This window comes from Nanorana parkeri, unplaced genomic scaffold (genome assembly GCF_000935625.1).
Source record: "Nanorana parkeri isolate BGI_ZX_2015 unplaced genomic scaffold, ASM93562v1 scaffold296, whole genome shotgun sequence".
NCBI classification, from domain to species: Eukaryota; Metazoa; Chordata; class Amphibia; order Anura; family Dicroglossidae; genus Nanorana; species Nanorana parkeri.
In genome coordinates this window covers 609885-625339 of record NW_017306564.1, presented here as the reverse complement: position 1 = coordinate 625339, position 15455 = coordinate 609885, and the positions used below count along the sequence as shown (strand labels likewise).

Genomic DNA, 15455 nt, shown 5'->3' with positions numbered 1-15455 from the left:
GGGGGGGGGGCGAAAAAAAAAATTCTGCCCCGGGCGCCCAGAACTCTGGTTACGCCACTGTGCAACACACATATTAAATGGCACATTACACAGTAATATGGGATGATTATACATTTTGCACAGTTTTGCTTATATGAACTTTTATTGCTGTGCACTATTTTGATACAATAAAAACATTGTGCAGAAACAAAAGAAAAAAACAAAAATAAAACCAACAACATTTCAGGGAGACACTGTGGTCCCCTTTCTCAGAGTGACAGACAATATAGAAGCTCAGCGCACACAAATATATACACTCATCCCTATTCGAAACACAACCAACCTGTGAGCCTAGGGATTTCCTTATGCTAGATCCAGTCACCCTTCCTGCAATAACAAACATAGATGTGGTGTGCTTACGGTGCTAGGGCACTGCTTCTCAAAATACAGATCACACCCACTATATAAAAAGCCTATATACTGAGCTAGCCACCCTTTAAACTCATCTGAGAGCAAAAGCGCTTCCCAGATATCAAAATGAGTAAACTGTGCCCTGCAATCTGGATGGAGAGCAGTTTGCCCCAAGGTACTACTAACCATGTCCATGCATTCCACAGATCGAAAGTGATGTACCCATGAAACCGGAGATGCTGTGGAACAAGGCAGATCTTACGAACTGGAAGTAATGTAAAGCAAAGGTAGGTCTTCAAAAGTAGATTCATGCTATGGAAATGTAAGTGTGAACTTAAAGTGGCCCTTTGCAAAAATGAAAATGTGGTCAAACAAAGAGGAAAGTTTTACAAGAACTAAGAGGCTAACTAAAAAAAAAAAACGTTTTAAAGGCTGGCTAGCTCAGTATCTAGGTTTTTTTGTATAGTGAATGTGATCCGTTTTTTTAGAGAGTGGTGCCCTCTTCAATGCACAAAGAGTGACTGGATATCGCATAAGAAAATCCCTAGGCTCACAGTTGGGTTGCGTTTCAATTGGGGATGGGAGTATACTGTATATTTGTGTGTGCTAAGCTTCTATATTGTCTATCACCTTGAGAATAGAGGCCACAGTGTTCCCAAAACATTGATGGTTTATTTCTTTTTTTGTGTTCTCTTTTGTTTCTGCACAATGTTGTTATTGCAACTTAGACTTTGGTAAATTAAAAGGTCCGTACCATCTCATATACATGAAATATAATAGATTTACTTACCAAATTAGGAAGTGCAATCATCATAAATGTATTTCTTGGCCATATGTGCAAGTAGTTAGGCTCCATAGCAAACTTAAAAAAAAAAAGAAAGAACACTAACAATTATCCAGTATAGTTTACAAGAAAGTCCCATTCTCCAATATGTTCCCAAGAATATCCTATTTATTTAAGGGGGTATCCCTTTAAAAGACTAATCTGTGTATACCCAGTTCATATAATTTCCATGTTTCTCAATTGTCTAGTACTCAAGGGCTTAACTGAGGGCATGTAACTATCTACACGGAGACTCATTCCCCTCCCCCACCACCACCACAGAAAAATCCCACAATTGCCTCTGACATCAATAGCAGTCTGCCTAGCTGTATAAAATGTTAACAGTTACAATTTTTATGTCACATGATAATTACACTACTGTGTATCAAATCTATATTTTAGTAAATACACTCAGTGCACAAAAGCACAATATCAAATGTTTTGGTAAAAAATAAATAAGGCTGTGTCGAATAAATAGATACCATATATGTCAAGTGTCAAACTTATGCGAACCTGTGAAGTAGCAAAAAACTACTGTAACCAAGATTGTCAATGGCCACTACTTTTAAAAGCCTTTAGAGCTCATCAATTAACAGTGAATGGTGGCCCTAGAATTATTGCACTGACTCCGGCATACTCGGTGATACCTAATATTTGTGGTGCAATTATTTGTTTCCTATTTGCGTGCACCCAACGTGTGTGCTTTTATATGAATGTAAAAAAAAAAAAATTGTGTGTGTTTTCATCTTGTTAAGCTTTAAAAAAGATGTTAAGCATTTTTCTTTTTTTTAAAATTAAAAGTATTGCCATCACAAGGGGCCTGCCAAGTTAAAATAAATAGATTTAAATTTTTCTGGAATGGAATTCGCGTAAAGGTATTACCATCTACTAGGCATTGAATAAGAAATGACATGCAGCATGTACAGTATGTTTGTTTTTTGTCTTTATTTTTTTTTTGTCTAGATTTTATTAAGAAGATCTTTATAGAAGCCTGCATGTGGCTTCACATATATTTGCAAATATATGATGGGGAAGTATTGTATTGTTCCGTGTATTGATCTACTCTTGTGTAACTTTCCCTTGCTCAGTATAAAATGTTTTAAACAACTGCCATTTATTGGTTTTCTATTTGGTGCAGACACACACGAAGGGCCTTCAGCTGCCTTAATGGAAAAAAAGTTTTAGTTTTTTTAAGGTTTATGCAACCAAAGAATAGCTGCATGGCACATCATCTGATCTGTGTAACAGAGCACAGAAAATGTTGATAATTTGTCATTTATGACCCTTCCTTAAGCCTTTTCTTCCCCTGCAGCGTTGAATGGAGAGAAGCACAACTTCCTGTGATGTTTTAGGAGGGGAAAGGACTCTTATTAGCTTCTGCTGCTGTGTATCAGACATAAAGGGCAGTGCTGAGCATGACTTGCTGCTGTAGAAATGGCTGGCCTCTCCCCCAACAGGCAAGGCTAAGACACTGAAGGAAGAAACTGAGTCACCACAGAGTGATTGGAGCAACATAAGAAAGGATGACATTGTGATCAGCAAGAAGTGGTCCTAAAGCATAATTACTGGCAAGATCAATAGGCATGAAGCTGGAAAACTAGCTGCAAAACATGCCATACAGGTAAAGGAACATATTGAACCTTCACAGTTACAATTTTTTCTTTTTGCCTACTGTGGCAGTGCATGGCAATGCCGTGAGGTAGCATGACAACATTGGCACCCAGGACTCTCAGCCAAAGGGGCTGAGAGGGTCCAGAATGTAAACAATGTTATAAGGAAGAGCCTGGCTTTTCAGGTCCTTCCAGGTTTTCCTAAATGTAGCTGGGATCTGGAGCTCTGGAGATCTCTTAGGCCCCGTTCACACCTGAGCGTTTTAACGCGCGTTCCTACGCTCGGTAAAACGCGCAACAGGTGAAAACCCATGTTTGCCTATGGGCATGGTTCTCACCTGCGCGTTTTACTGCCCGTTCGATCGCGGGATAAAACGCCATACGCCCAAAGAAGTACATGAGCTTCTTTGGGGCGTATTGACGCCCGTATCCCGCTGTTATCAACCGGATACCCCCTCGGAAACTCGCGTTTGACGCACGTTTCTTTTACCGCAAATCGCGGTAAAACCGCGCTGTAAGAAACGCGCGGCAAACGCGAGTTTCCAATGCGCTAAGGTGTGAACCCAGCCTTAGAGGGATGAGATCTCCAGTCCTGGGGCCAGGTGTTACCAATGACCAGTATAGCTGGATCAAGTGGCTGAGAGCAGCCTTATTAGGAGTCTGGACCAGAATTCAGAGAGTTGTGTTGGAGTTGTGTGTGCAGGAGGCACACGGACACACGCAGACTCGGGTGCGTGCTGGACGCACAAGGAACAGCCGGGGGAGGCTGGGAGAGGTCAGGAAGGTCGGTGCCAATAGGACCTGTGGGACACGCTGCTGGGAGAGCAGTGTGAGTATCAAACTGAGGTGTGCTGAGAGCCTTGGAGCTGAGGAAAGCTACTAAGGACGGTATGTGTTAAAAGGACGGTATTTGCTAAAGAAGGCAGATTATCATGAAAAGTGCATGAAATGTTGGCCTTTATGTGAACAGGGGAAGGCTACCCCGTGGTTGACCAGAGACTTTGGGGTTGATTTACTAACCTTATAAACATGCCACGAACAAGTATACACCTCTGTAGTGTGTTCCCTCCCAGCATGATCTATTGGTGGAATCTAGACACCTTTGTAGTGTGTACACACCCAGCAGGTGTGTTGTGCAAAGCCCTGCATGAATTGCAAGGTGATGTTGTGTAAATTAGCTCTACATTGTGTTGCTTGCGTTGATGAATGCAGGAATGTAAATGCATGAGCTAACCATTTTTATCTAAACTGTGAAGCAGCATTATATATGCATCATGTGCATGATTTTTCCATATATGGCATTAGTGGAAAAATGCTTTGAGAGACTTTTTGGTTGATAAATACGTTTTGCTGTGTAAAAATCACACGCACCTAGTGCGTGCGTGTGTTTAGGTTAGTAAATCACCCCCTTTGTGTTTGCACTTTTAATAAACTGCGTTTTACTTGACTTACCTGGACTACAGTGGAGTGTCCTTGTTACACTACATACACTTTGAACAAATTTGGTGTTCTGGTGTGTTACTGTATTTAAGAAGACTTGTACCTGGATCAAACGTCAGTAATGGTATTTATAGAAATGTGCAACAATATGAGATTAGACACACTGTCCATGTTACAAATTCAAAATATGAAGCTAATGGGCAAAATTAAAGCGACAAAGATTTCTAGCATTTCTAACTATAATTACCATAAAAAGTAGACCATGTAGTTTAATTGCACTCTTACCTCTCCATTTTTTGGTATAATGCTTAATTCTTTATATCCATGAGGAATATATACATGACTGTAATTGAAGCGTGTCTTTTTCATAAATTGCTTTCGTACAACAGAGAAAGCACCATCACATCCGACAATCAAATCTGCTTTTGTGTGCATTCTATTTTTTAAGCTCCTGAAAATACAGGGAAAATGCATATTAACCTCCTCCTGTAGAATACATTATGCTATTACAAATACAATATACCTCGCATTGTGATGCTATAGATTCCCAGGACAGTACTTATACCATATATACTGATACACTAAATTTTACTTTTGTGTAGTGTTCCTGTAATGCTGGGCACACACCTTACAACCATCGCAAGACTTTTGTCTTACGATGGTTGTAAGGTAATTGAAAACATTTACGATCTGCCTATCTTGGACAGGCAGATCGTACTTCCGATGACCGCAATGCTGAACGGGCAGTGTGCGCTTGCGCACACCGGCCCGTGCGGCACTTATCTCACCAACATGCTACACACCCACCGACAATCGTACGATTTTCGGCGGGTTTTCGAACATGTTCCTAACATAAAAGTCGTGCGACCTTACAGTAGCAGAGGTCGCATGCCTATCGCACACCTTGCGATAATGGTACGATCGCGGGATTTCCCGCGATTATCGCAAGGTGTGTGGGCTCATTAAGGAACAGAAAACAAAGTCAAAAGGTTTCTTTCACAGAATTTATACTATGTAGTATAAATATATTTGTTGCACAGTGTTATAATTCAGTCACCAAAACAAAAAAAAGACAACAAACTCGTGTTCCATTCTGTAAACTACAAAACATTTAGTACAGTATATCAGATATAACATGCCACTTATTAAGAGGACACAATTACATACCATAAGTATACATTATGGTATGTATGTATAAGTATAATACTTTTACATAATTTATATCAATCATCATCATCCTCTAAATTTTTAAATGTTTCAGAAATGAAATCATTTTTGGGTCACGCCTTAATGACCAAGGAAACATGTGGGTCCCGAGGTTACACGGGTTGAGAACCACTGCTCTAAATTATATTTAAAATACACGATATCAAGTTTGCTCATTTGGTGCCAATAACTACATATCTATTAGCCAAATAACTAACTGCTTATAACTGAATTATAAATAACTAGATCAGACAGGCCTGCTGATACAAGGCCCTGTACTGTATATCCACAATTATGTGATACGAAAATTATAGCCAGAACCTAGAAAAGGCCCACACAAAGAATTATCCAAAGCAGGCTGCATATATGCCTATTATACCATTACCATTACTGTTAAGGTGTTGCGTTTGCCCCTATAATATATCAATAAGACAATTCACACCGTACATGGCTGTCATTTCATAGGGGAAATTAATAAAACGTGTCTGACACGCTCTACCGCAACTGGTAGCAACCATTCAGCGTCTATCTTTCATGTTTTCCACACAGTTTAGAGAATTTCTAATTTAAAAGCCGATTGGTATGCATTCCAGTTGAGAGAAAATTTGTCCTATACAACTTTTATTATTTCCTCCAGTTTTCTACCTCCTAACTCAAGTTATTCACCAGTGAGCCAAGCCGCTGCCCCAGGGTAATGCTATGTCCACTCTGTCAATGATTGACTGACTTATAAGAACACCATGGTCATCCAAGCCACAGTCAACTCTCTGCTTGACTAAATTACAGTATTCATTGTAAAACTTTCTATTACTGTGTCTCTCACTGCAGAAGGGAGCAAACTCATGACTCATACAACACCGGCCATCAGTGTGCCACTCATAGGTGTTTGCATTTCACTCTTACCAATGCTGTGTGTGGCGGTAGGAGATGGACAGACAGACACAGCATGCATCTGCACAGGGCCAGAAGAGGAGCACTGCTAAAGATATGAGGAAATAAGAAGCCTACACTCTCTGATCTGCATCGGTCAGGGGTGTGATTAAGGGTACCCCCAGTGACTGGATGACAGCACCATAAATATCTGTTACATTTACTCCATGCCGTGCTCAGCACTGTTATGGCATTAGTGAATTTACTGGTCCCAGGAGTCTATTTCCCAGCCTGGCCAAGGTGGCAAGTCTGTGTCATGTGACTGGCTCACTGCAGTTCTGAGTGGTTTGTCTCTTACTACAACATTTGTACTAATCCTGTTCCTATAACAGAAAGATCATACAACTAAGTACTTAGGAAGTAAAAAGTGATTGAAGGAAGGAGAAAGTGAGTGTTTTTGTTCTTATACAATTAGCATCAGGTGGAACTCTGCAATAAAGTTTGCTAAAAAAATCCTTGCAAATATGTACTTGACAAGGGGAGGAGTGTTTTTTTTCACAGCAAATGTACAAAAAATATTGTAATGTTACATAAAATACATAATTTATATAATAATGATTTACTGTATATAGAATTATTAGATAAATAATAATTAGATCCATAGCAGCCTTCTCAGCAGTGCACCGTTAAATGGAGTGGTCCAAATACATTTCATGAATGTGTTTGTTCTAATATAAAATGGCAGCATGTGGGATTGTACAATCAAGTTTACTAAAATTCTTGCAATGTATGCAATATATGTAACAGCAAATGTTACACTTTAAACTTTGTAACTGTAAAGTTTATAACTTACCCATTAAAAACCAGTGTGCCAGACTCAACGTTGTAGTCATTTAATTTGTGCTCAAAATGTGTCTTTACATTTGGATATTTTTCAGCAGCTGTTAAAAAATTTTAAGAAATAACATTCATTGTTAAAAGAAGCATGTCATGAGGGTAACACCTATGCTGTCAGTCCCAACCCCCTTCTGAAAACGTTAGTTGCCTTCTTGCTAATATGATACTCTAGGCTCTCCACGAGATGACAATTGTTTGAAAATCACGCTGTAATCTGATGCTTATGCATAAATCAGGGCAACAAAAAAAAAAAATAATCAGGACATCTCTTCAATATGCACATTTCTCTATGTTTTATCCCTTTAAAGACTCTGCAAGTATATTAAATACCCATTGATCCTATTGTGGGCTGACAACACACAGCATCTTTGTGGACTGCGTGGTGTCAGTCCTGCCAACTTGTGTTTTGCCAACTAGTTCAGCTAATTAAAGTAATTGAGATAACACAGGAAGTGTGCACAGGACAGCTCTAAATGTCACTTTTTTTGCAAACAAATATAACAAAATGCTTTCAATGGTATATTTAACAGGCCAAAAGGTAGAAAAACCCGAGAAGTTAATTTATTTACAAAGGGTTTACATACACTTTAATAAATTATACTTAAAATTGGATGAAGTTTTTGTAACCATAATGCACTGCATGGCCTTTGAAATAACAGGTGAAACTCGAATAATTAGAATATCGTGCAAAGTTCATTTATTTCACTAATGCAACTTAAAAGGTGAAACTAATATACGAGATAGACTCATTACATGCAAAGCAAGATAATTCAAGCCGTGATTTGTCATAATTGTGATGATTATGGCTTACAGCTTATGAAAACCCCAAGAACCCCAAATCCACAACCTCAAAGTAGATTATTACATGCAATCAATAAAACAAGGATTGTACATAGAACAATATCGGACCTCTGAAAAGTACAAGCATGCATATGTACTCAGTACTTGGTTTGGGCCCCTTTTGCAGCACTTACTGCAATTACTTTTGCACGATATTCTAATTATTCGAGTTTCACCTGTATGTCAGTACAAAACCCCTACTACTAATGATAAAAACTAACATTTTCAGTGTCATCAGCCCCTCCCCCCCAAAAAAAAAGTATACCTGTCAACATTATCAGCTCATGCCTTCAATCCTGCCCTATTTTGGCACACCTAAGCTTACACACTAACGCTTGCTGCACGTTAAATCCTGAATTTTGTCTCCAACTTTGCAGCACTATTTCAGTGCTCCGGGACAGCAAAGGTGCCACACAATATTTCTGCAGCTGGACCTATGTTGCCAAATTTCACATGTTTGCTGCTGGGAAAATTCTGATTTGTGTCTCAAAGCTTGTAGTCTATTCCAGTGCTCCAACAATATAAAGTTGCCACATAATATTTCCACAGGTAAACCTCAGCTTCCAAATTTCTGAAGTTTGCTGCTTTCTACCAAAAGTCTATAGTTGTCATGAACGGGACTTATAGATGTTATCTAGAATCTAGGATGTGGTCCCTAGTTACACTTTTAGGGGGCACCTAGGTAAAAGGGTGCAAGCACTGGGAGAGTGGTCTGTCCATGGAGGAGTGAGGGCTCTGTTACAGACATTGGTGCTTTCTTTCGTAAGGCAGATGGAGGAATAACACACTGCCATTCACCAGAAGCAGATACTACATTAACTGGTGCATCCTCATCCCTATATGCCTTCCTAAACCTGTAGACTTTGGTCCCCATTCCCAGCGGGGGTTATCTGACTCAAGGATTGAATGAACAGAGGCAGAACTCCCTAGAACATTGTTAAAACATCTATCCCTCCTGCCAACAAAGAAAGATTCCTGTCTTAAAAAGATGGAGGCGCGGCAGAGGATAGGTATGGAGGAAATAAGAGGTTATCTGCAAGGCTTCTACAGTAGGGTGGAGGCAACAGAGCACATGTAAACTCACAGAATATGCTGAAAGAAGTATTCCGCCAGTTGCAAAGCCTAGGGTCACAGGTGGATGACTTAGAGGACAGGCAAAGACGGAATAATATCCGAAAAAGGGGTATTCCAGAAGCGACTGGGGATCAGGAGTTATCCTCAACGGTACAAGGGATCCTTAATTTATACATGGGAAAACCAGTAACTGAATTGATTGAGATGGACCAGATACATAGAGTGCCTGGTTTTCGCAAACAGAATATGCCTTATCCACAAGTTGATTAGGCAGGGGTCAAAAATTAAAGTCCTGAGCTACTAGCCAGGCCTTAGGAGTTACTCGCCACCAGTTGCCCACCTAGCCCCTACCCTGCCCCGGCCTTAACTCTGCCCCTAAACACACCTTCTTAAATAATCTTATAAATGACACTGTTAGATGTTTAATACAAAATAAAGTTACAAAAATAAATATTTCTTCTATAATTATTTCATTATATATTACAATGTAGTAATAATAGAAATAAAGAAGTGCACAATAAATGTGCTTGAAATATCCCGAAACCATCCCCTACTCCTTCCCCTCACATCCCTCCACTACTAATATTTTATACAGCAATGGAGAATGGCACCAGCTATAGAGGACTACAACTTTCAGCAACACTTTATACAGAAATGCAGAATGGTAACAGCTATAGAGAACTACAACTCCCAGCAACACTTTATACAGAAATGCAGATGAATTATATCAGTTATAGAGCACTACATACATGCCACAGAACACACAGAACATAGGCACATAAATTAAAGCATGAACTTATCTGACTGTCCTCCCGGCGGGAACACCATGTGGCAGGGAGAGGCGGTGGGCTCTATGTTCAGGTGGCTGCTTTCTGAGTCCTCCCGCATGAGGCCCCATCACTGCCCCATAGTGTGCCTGCAGGCTGCTCTGCAGTACAATTATGTACTTTCGCCTCCTGTCTCCCTCCCGTCCCTCTGCCGGCTCCTTCCTCACTGCCGGGCAGATGGCGCTCCCCACCATCCCTTCCCCTATCCTGCCAGTGGACTCGTGCCTGACACGTCATAAAGGAAGCCCCCTGTCCCCCACCATGTAAAGTAAAACAATGAAGCCCACTCACCTGCTTGTCTTTCTGCAGGGAGGAGGCGAGCAGGCAGATCCCTGGTCATGTGGTGTGATTAGTAAGGTCTGCAGACATTACTAATCACTCTGTTTTCGACCCAGAGCTCAGTGAAGAGCTGCGGCTGACAGAACAGAGAGCCCAGCAGGAGCAGCTGCTCCCACTAGTTAGGTACTGACTTGAGCCTGACTGAATTTCCACTCGCCTCCACTGCATTTCCACTCTCCAAATGCGAACAGGCGAGTGGAAATTTTGAACCCTGGAATTAGGTACTGGTTTAAAAAAGCTAGAGTGCCACAGATGCAGAAGTTGTTAAATGAAATTTATAATCTTGAGACACTTCATAAACAATTTTTAATGCAGACCCATTTAACACAATTGATTTTGAAGAGAGAAGAACTGAGATCATTGTTGGATATTAGGACGAGACATGGCTTTGCACTTGTCACAGATATTATGAATGGGGTAATAGGTCGAGCAGACTCCTGGCCAGGTCCCTTCAAAAAAAATGGGTGGCCTCTTTTGTCTCCAGGGTGATGTCGTCAGCGGGTGAGATGGTACATACAACTTTGGGTATTGCGGAAGCATTTAGGGATTTTTACTGTACTCTATATGATGTGCAGCATCAGATTTTCTCCGTTTAATTTGGACAACAGGAAGGAGAAAATATCATCATATTTAAATGCCGCAGATTTACCTAAGTCTGTGTTGCATGCTCTGGAGGGAGAATTTAAGAAGGCTTTGGTCCATATGGCCATTGGGAAATCACCTGGTCTACCTCTTATTTACTATAGAACTTTTAATGAAATTTTGACACCCCGTTTGACGGAGTGTGCTAATGATATTGGTAAGGGGGCACATTTTTGTAGGGACACGACGCATGTGTACATTATGCTTATACCAAAACCTGGTAAGGAACCTACCACATGTGCTAGTTATAGGCCGATTTCTTTAGTAAATACTGATTGTAAACTCTATGCTAATGTGTTGGCCATTGCTGTATAAAGTATTGCTGGGATTTGTAGTCCTCTATAGCCGTTGCCATTCTGCATTGCTGTATAATGTATTACTGGGATTTGTAGTTCTCTATAGTTGGCTGTATTCTGCATTGCTGAATAATGTGCATCCGCCCCCTCCCCTCCCCCTGAATTGCATCTATTCTCCATCTATACTTCATTATATTGTAAACTTAGAATTATACTACAGTTATTTGTAGGATGATTCGAAATGAAGTTAAATAAGCAAAATTTTTGCTTCGTCGGTAGGTGACAAATGTTAATATTGTCTAGACCTGGTGGAAAATCTGAGTCCCCGATCACTGGAATCAATGGATTTAGGGAGGGTGAGATATCAGTGGTCTGGAAGGAGACCCTTGCAATCTCTATCGTCGGGGGAATGGTGGGATATAAAGAAATTTCGGGAGGTATGGGGGATGAAAGCCACAGTATACCCATAAGAGGGGAACAGTACCCTGCCAACTTCATAGCCCACCTCTTATATTGGGAGTTGCAACACCAGTCAACCAATCGATCAAGGTGAGATGCAATATAATACAATGATATACAATAATACCTGACGAATGTCAGGTAGGCCAACACCCCCAACTTGTTTGGGGAAAATCAGAAGCCAATCAGGGATGCTTTCATCCCCACACAAATGAAGGGGGTTGTGGTTTTGAAGTGTTTTCTTGTGCACTGTAGTTTCACTTGCTGACCAGGTGTTTACACCACCTTCCTGGCCAGGCCACTTTTCAGTATTTAGTGCTGCAGTACTTTGACTGACATTTATTCCATCATGCAATGAATGTTATACCATTTTTGGGGGATAGATAGAGCTTTCTTTTGATGGTATTTAATCACCACTGCGGCTTTTATTTTAAGCCATATTAAGGAAAAATTACTGAAAATTTTGAAAAAAAAAAGTTTTTTTTTACATTATGTTAGGAAACATATATTATTACCCAGTTTTTTGGTAAAATATAAAAGACGGGGTCACGTCGGGTACATATACATCAAACATGTCAAGCCTTAAAATTGCAAAAAACTACCATACCCAAAATTGACCATAGGAGACGCTTTAAAAGGTTTTACCGCTCATCAGTTTAGTGTTATCAGTGATTAATGGCCCTAGAATTATTGCTCTCACTGCGACATTCGCGGTGATATGTAACATGTGCGGTGTAATGGGCGCAATCGTCATTTTCGCACGTATGCGCACCCGACACATGTTTGCATGTATGTATGGGTGGGGACTTCTGGAGGGTGGCTTCTTTTGTTCCCCACGGTCCCTGTGTTTGTCGCAAAGAAGCCACCGCTCCACACCGCTTGTTACCGTAATGGATTGCAATCTCACGTTTAGTTTACTAGTTTGTATTGAAATTATAGTCAATCACAGGAGCAAGCTTGGAGTGGTGGCTACTTTACAACACACACAAGAACCATGGGGAACAAAAGTACGCATCCTCCAGAAGGAAGAACAGAGTCAGCATAATTTAGAGATGATTTGAGGATATACAGCTGAGTGATGTACAAAAGCTTTACATTTTTGTTAATAGTTGGGCTACTTACATGCATTTTTTAAATTGAACCACTGAGTTTAGTGTCAGTTTAAGATATTGAGGGTTTTTTTTTTTTTTTTTTCTTTTTTGTAGTACCATCCTGCATTGTCATAAAAGTTTATTAAAATGTCAAAACAGAGTGCACAGAAACACTTCAGCATCACAACCGTACATTCCCCAATCCATCCCCATATCCCTAATTGTTCACAAAAAAAAATCAAAATATAGACATTAGGTATGTGTTTGGTAAAAATTGGCTAGCATCCAGACAGTATGCGAGGCAACAAAAAGAGAAACAGAAACGCAATAAAATGAATGTATTATTTGAGAAACAATTGCCACGAATTGTTCAGTGGTTGTAAGCTATGTACACAGCTTGGTTGGGCCACAATACAAACGGAAGATACATTATAGATTAACATTATAACCTTTAGATCTTTTGTGGATGCGACTGCCACCGTTCAGTTTAGGCCTATTGCCTGTCAAAACTACAAAAAAATGTATGGCTTTAGTCTCTCAAATAATACACTCTATTTATTTCAGATAAAACTACCTTATCTCTTCCTTTTACACTCCGGCTTTACCAAGCTTCTTACATTCTGCCCAGCCACTGTACAATATTTGTGGCTATTGTTTCTCAAATCCCAAATAATACATTATAATGTTTATTTCAAAATTAAACCCGCCTCCTCTCTCCCGATTGTATTTTGGCTGTCATTTTTATTGCAAGAAAAAAAACTTTTCGCTTTCTTTTTGCTGCCTATTTAAGTGCTTGCATACCGTCCTGGTGCTAGGCAATTTTTACCAAACATATACCTAAAGTATATATTTCTATTTTTTAGGGAACAATTGGGTATACAGGAACGGGTGGGGGGTTTGGGGATTGTAGGATTGTGATTCTGAAGTATCTCTGTGCACTCTTTTTTGACATTTTGATAAACTTTTACGACCATTCAGTATGGTACTACAAAAAAAGAAGCTCACAAACATGGCCAACATGTACAAAGTTGAGAGCTTTAGCTTTATTTCTTTATTTTATTTCTATCCTATAGCTTTAGAGTTAATTTTTGTTGAGATTGTTACTTTAGGCCTTGTTCACACCAAGCGCGTTCCAGGTGCAGAGCAGTTACAGACCAGATCAAAACTGCGTCCAATGTATTCAAATTATATATTGGGCTCTAGTTCACACCGCAGCGTTCAGTTCCCGAGCATGTGAAAAAACTGCAGCAAGCCCTATTTTACCTGCTCTGGAATGCATGCAAACGCATTAAAAACACATGCAAATGCCCTGGAACGCAGTAAAAGCCCATTCTAAACTAAAAACCAGCCCAGAGCGCATCAAAAATGCGGCACAACTCACTGCACTGCGTGTGCATAAACTCAAGCCAATCTGGTCTGCATTTGGTGTGAACAAGCCCTCAGCCATTCATTTCAGCATGTGCATATGTCATGCTTGCAGTTTCATGTTCTTGTGACATGAAATTTTTTTGTATTTTTTCTTAGGTTTCTATAGGTTAAACTCAATGGACTTTTTTCAACCTGCCTATGTTACTATACAACATTTTTCATTTAATTATTTGCATCATACTTGTATTACTCACCATCAAGCAATTCTTTGTTCAGATTCGCTCGATCAACTGACAGGATATACTGAAATGTAAAATAAAATACTTGAATCATAAAAATATAAAGTGTCATTTACAAATAAATGAAACATGTTAACACTAGAAAAAAAATCTAACTATGCCATCAGGGTATATATTACAGGAAATCTGACAAGGAGTAACTGTACTCCCATGGAATTTACAGTTATTGAGCAATAGCTACGCAATCCAAGTCTCTATTTCCACACTATAATATCTTAAATGACTAAAGATTTTGTCATATATAGCCTGGTGTGACCAGGGCCGGTGCAAGGATTTTTGCCTACACAGGCGAAAGAGCATGGATGGGAGTAGAGATCCACCAATACCATTTTTTTCTAGACCGAGTACATCAACTATAGAGGACTACAAATACAGTTCCCACTCTCCCCACATCCCCCTGTTCCCACATCTCCCCTCTAGGAGAGCGATGTGTGGGCGGAGACAGCCAGCGCTGTCAAAGGAGGCTGAGCTCTCCTCCCGCATCGCCCGCTCAGCCTCCTGTGGCAGCTGTCAGGATGGAGAGTGGTACAAGCAGTCAGTGATCGCTGAGTGTTTGCATATAATGGAGGACAGAGTATGGTTACTATATCCTCAATTATAAATGAATGGGAAGTGATCTACATCACATCTACATCACCTCCTGTTCATTCATGATTGTGGTCATAGTAAACATACTCTGAAAAATAGATTCAGGGCTCAATTGCTTTTTCTATTTTAAAAGAGAAATATCAGGGGTCTGTTTAGACCGCTAATATTTCCCCAAAGCTCCCAACAGTAAAGTAAAAAAAAAAAATTTCAATAAAAAGATAAAAAAACAAAGTTTATATAAAAAAAATTGGAAAAGGTTAGAAAAAAAAATTTCGGTTTTTGGCCTGACATTTTATTTTTAATTTTGGTTTTATTTCAGTGCACCTCTAATTTTATTTTTTTCCTTTTTTATCACTTTTTTTAATTTTTATTTATTTTTTTACTTTCTAAAATTTG

The 15455-nt window shown here is 39.7% G+C and overlaps 1 protein-coding gene across 1 annotated transcript in view; it reads right to left on the bottom strand.

Moving 5' to 3' along the window:
* The window catches only part of KMO (kynurenine 3-monooxygenase), an 83785-nt gene that overhangs the window by 36740 nt on the left and 31590 nt on the right, over positions 1-15455 (bottom strand). Inside the window, exons 5-8 of the mRNA XM_018557711.1 lie at positions 14427-14475; positions 7193-7280; positions 4549-4714; positions 1181-1252 (exon numbers count right to left, since the gene is read on the bottom strand). Coding sequence (XP_018413213.1) covers positions 1181-1252; positions 4549-4714; positions 7193-7280; positions 14427-14475 — 375 coding nt within the window. The remainder of the gene's footprint in view (positions 1-1180; positions 1253-4548; positions 4715-7192; positions 7281-14426; positions 14476-15455) is intronic.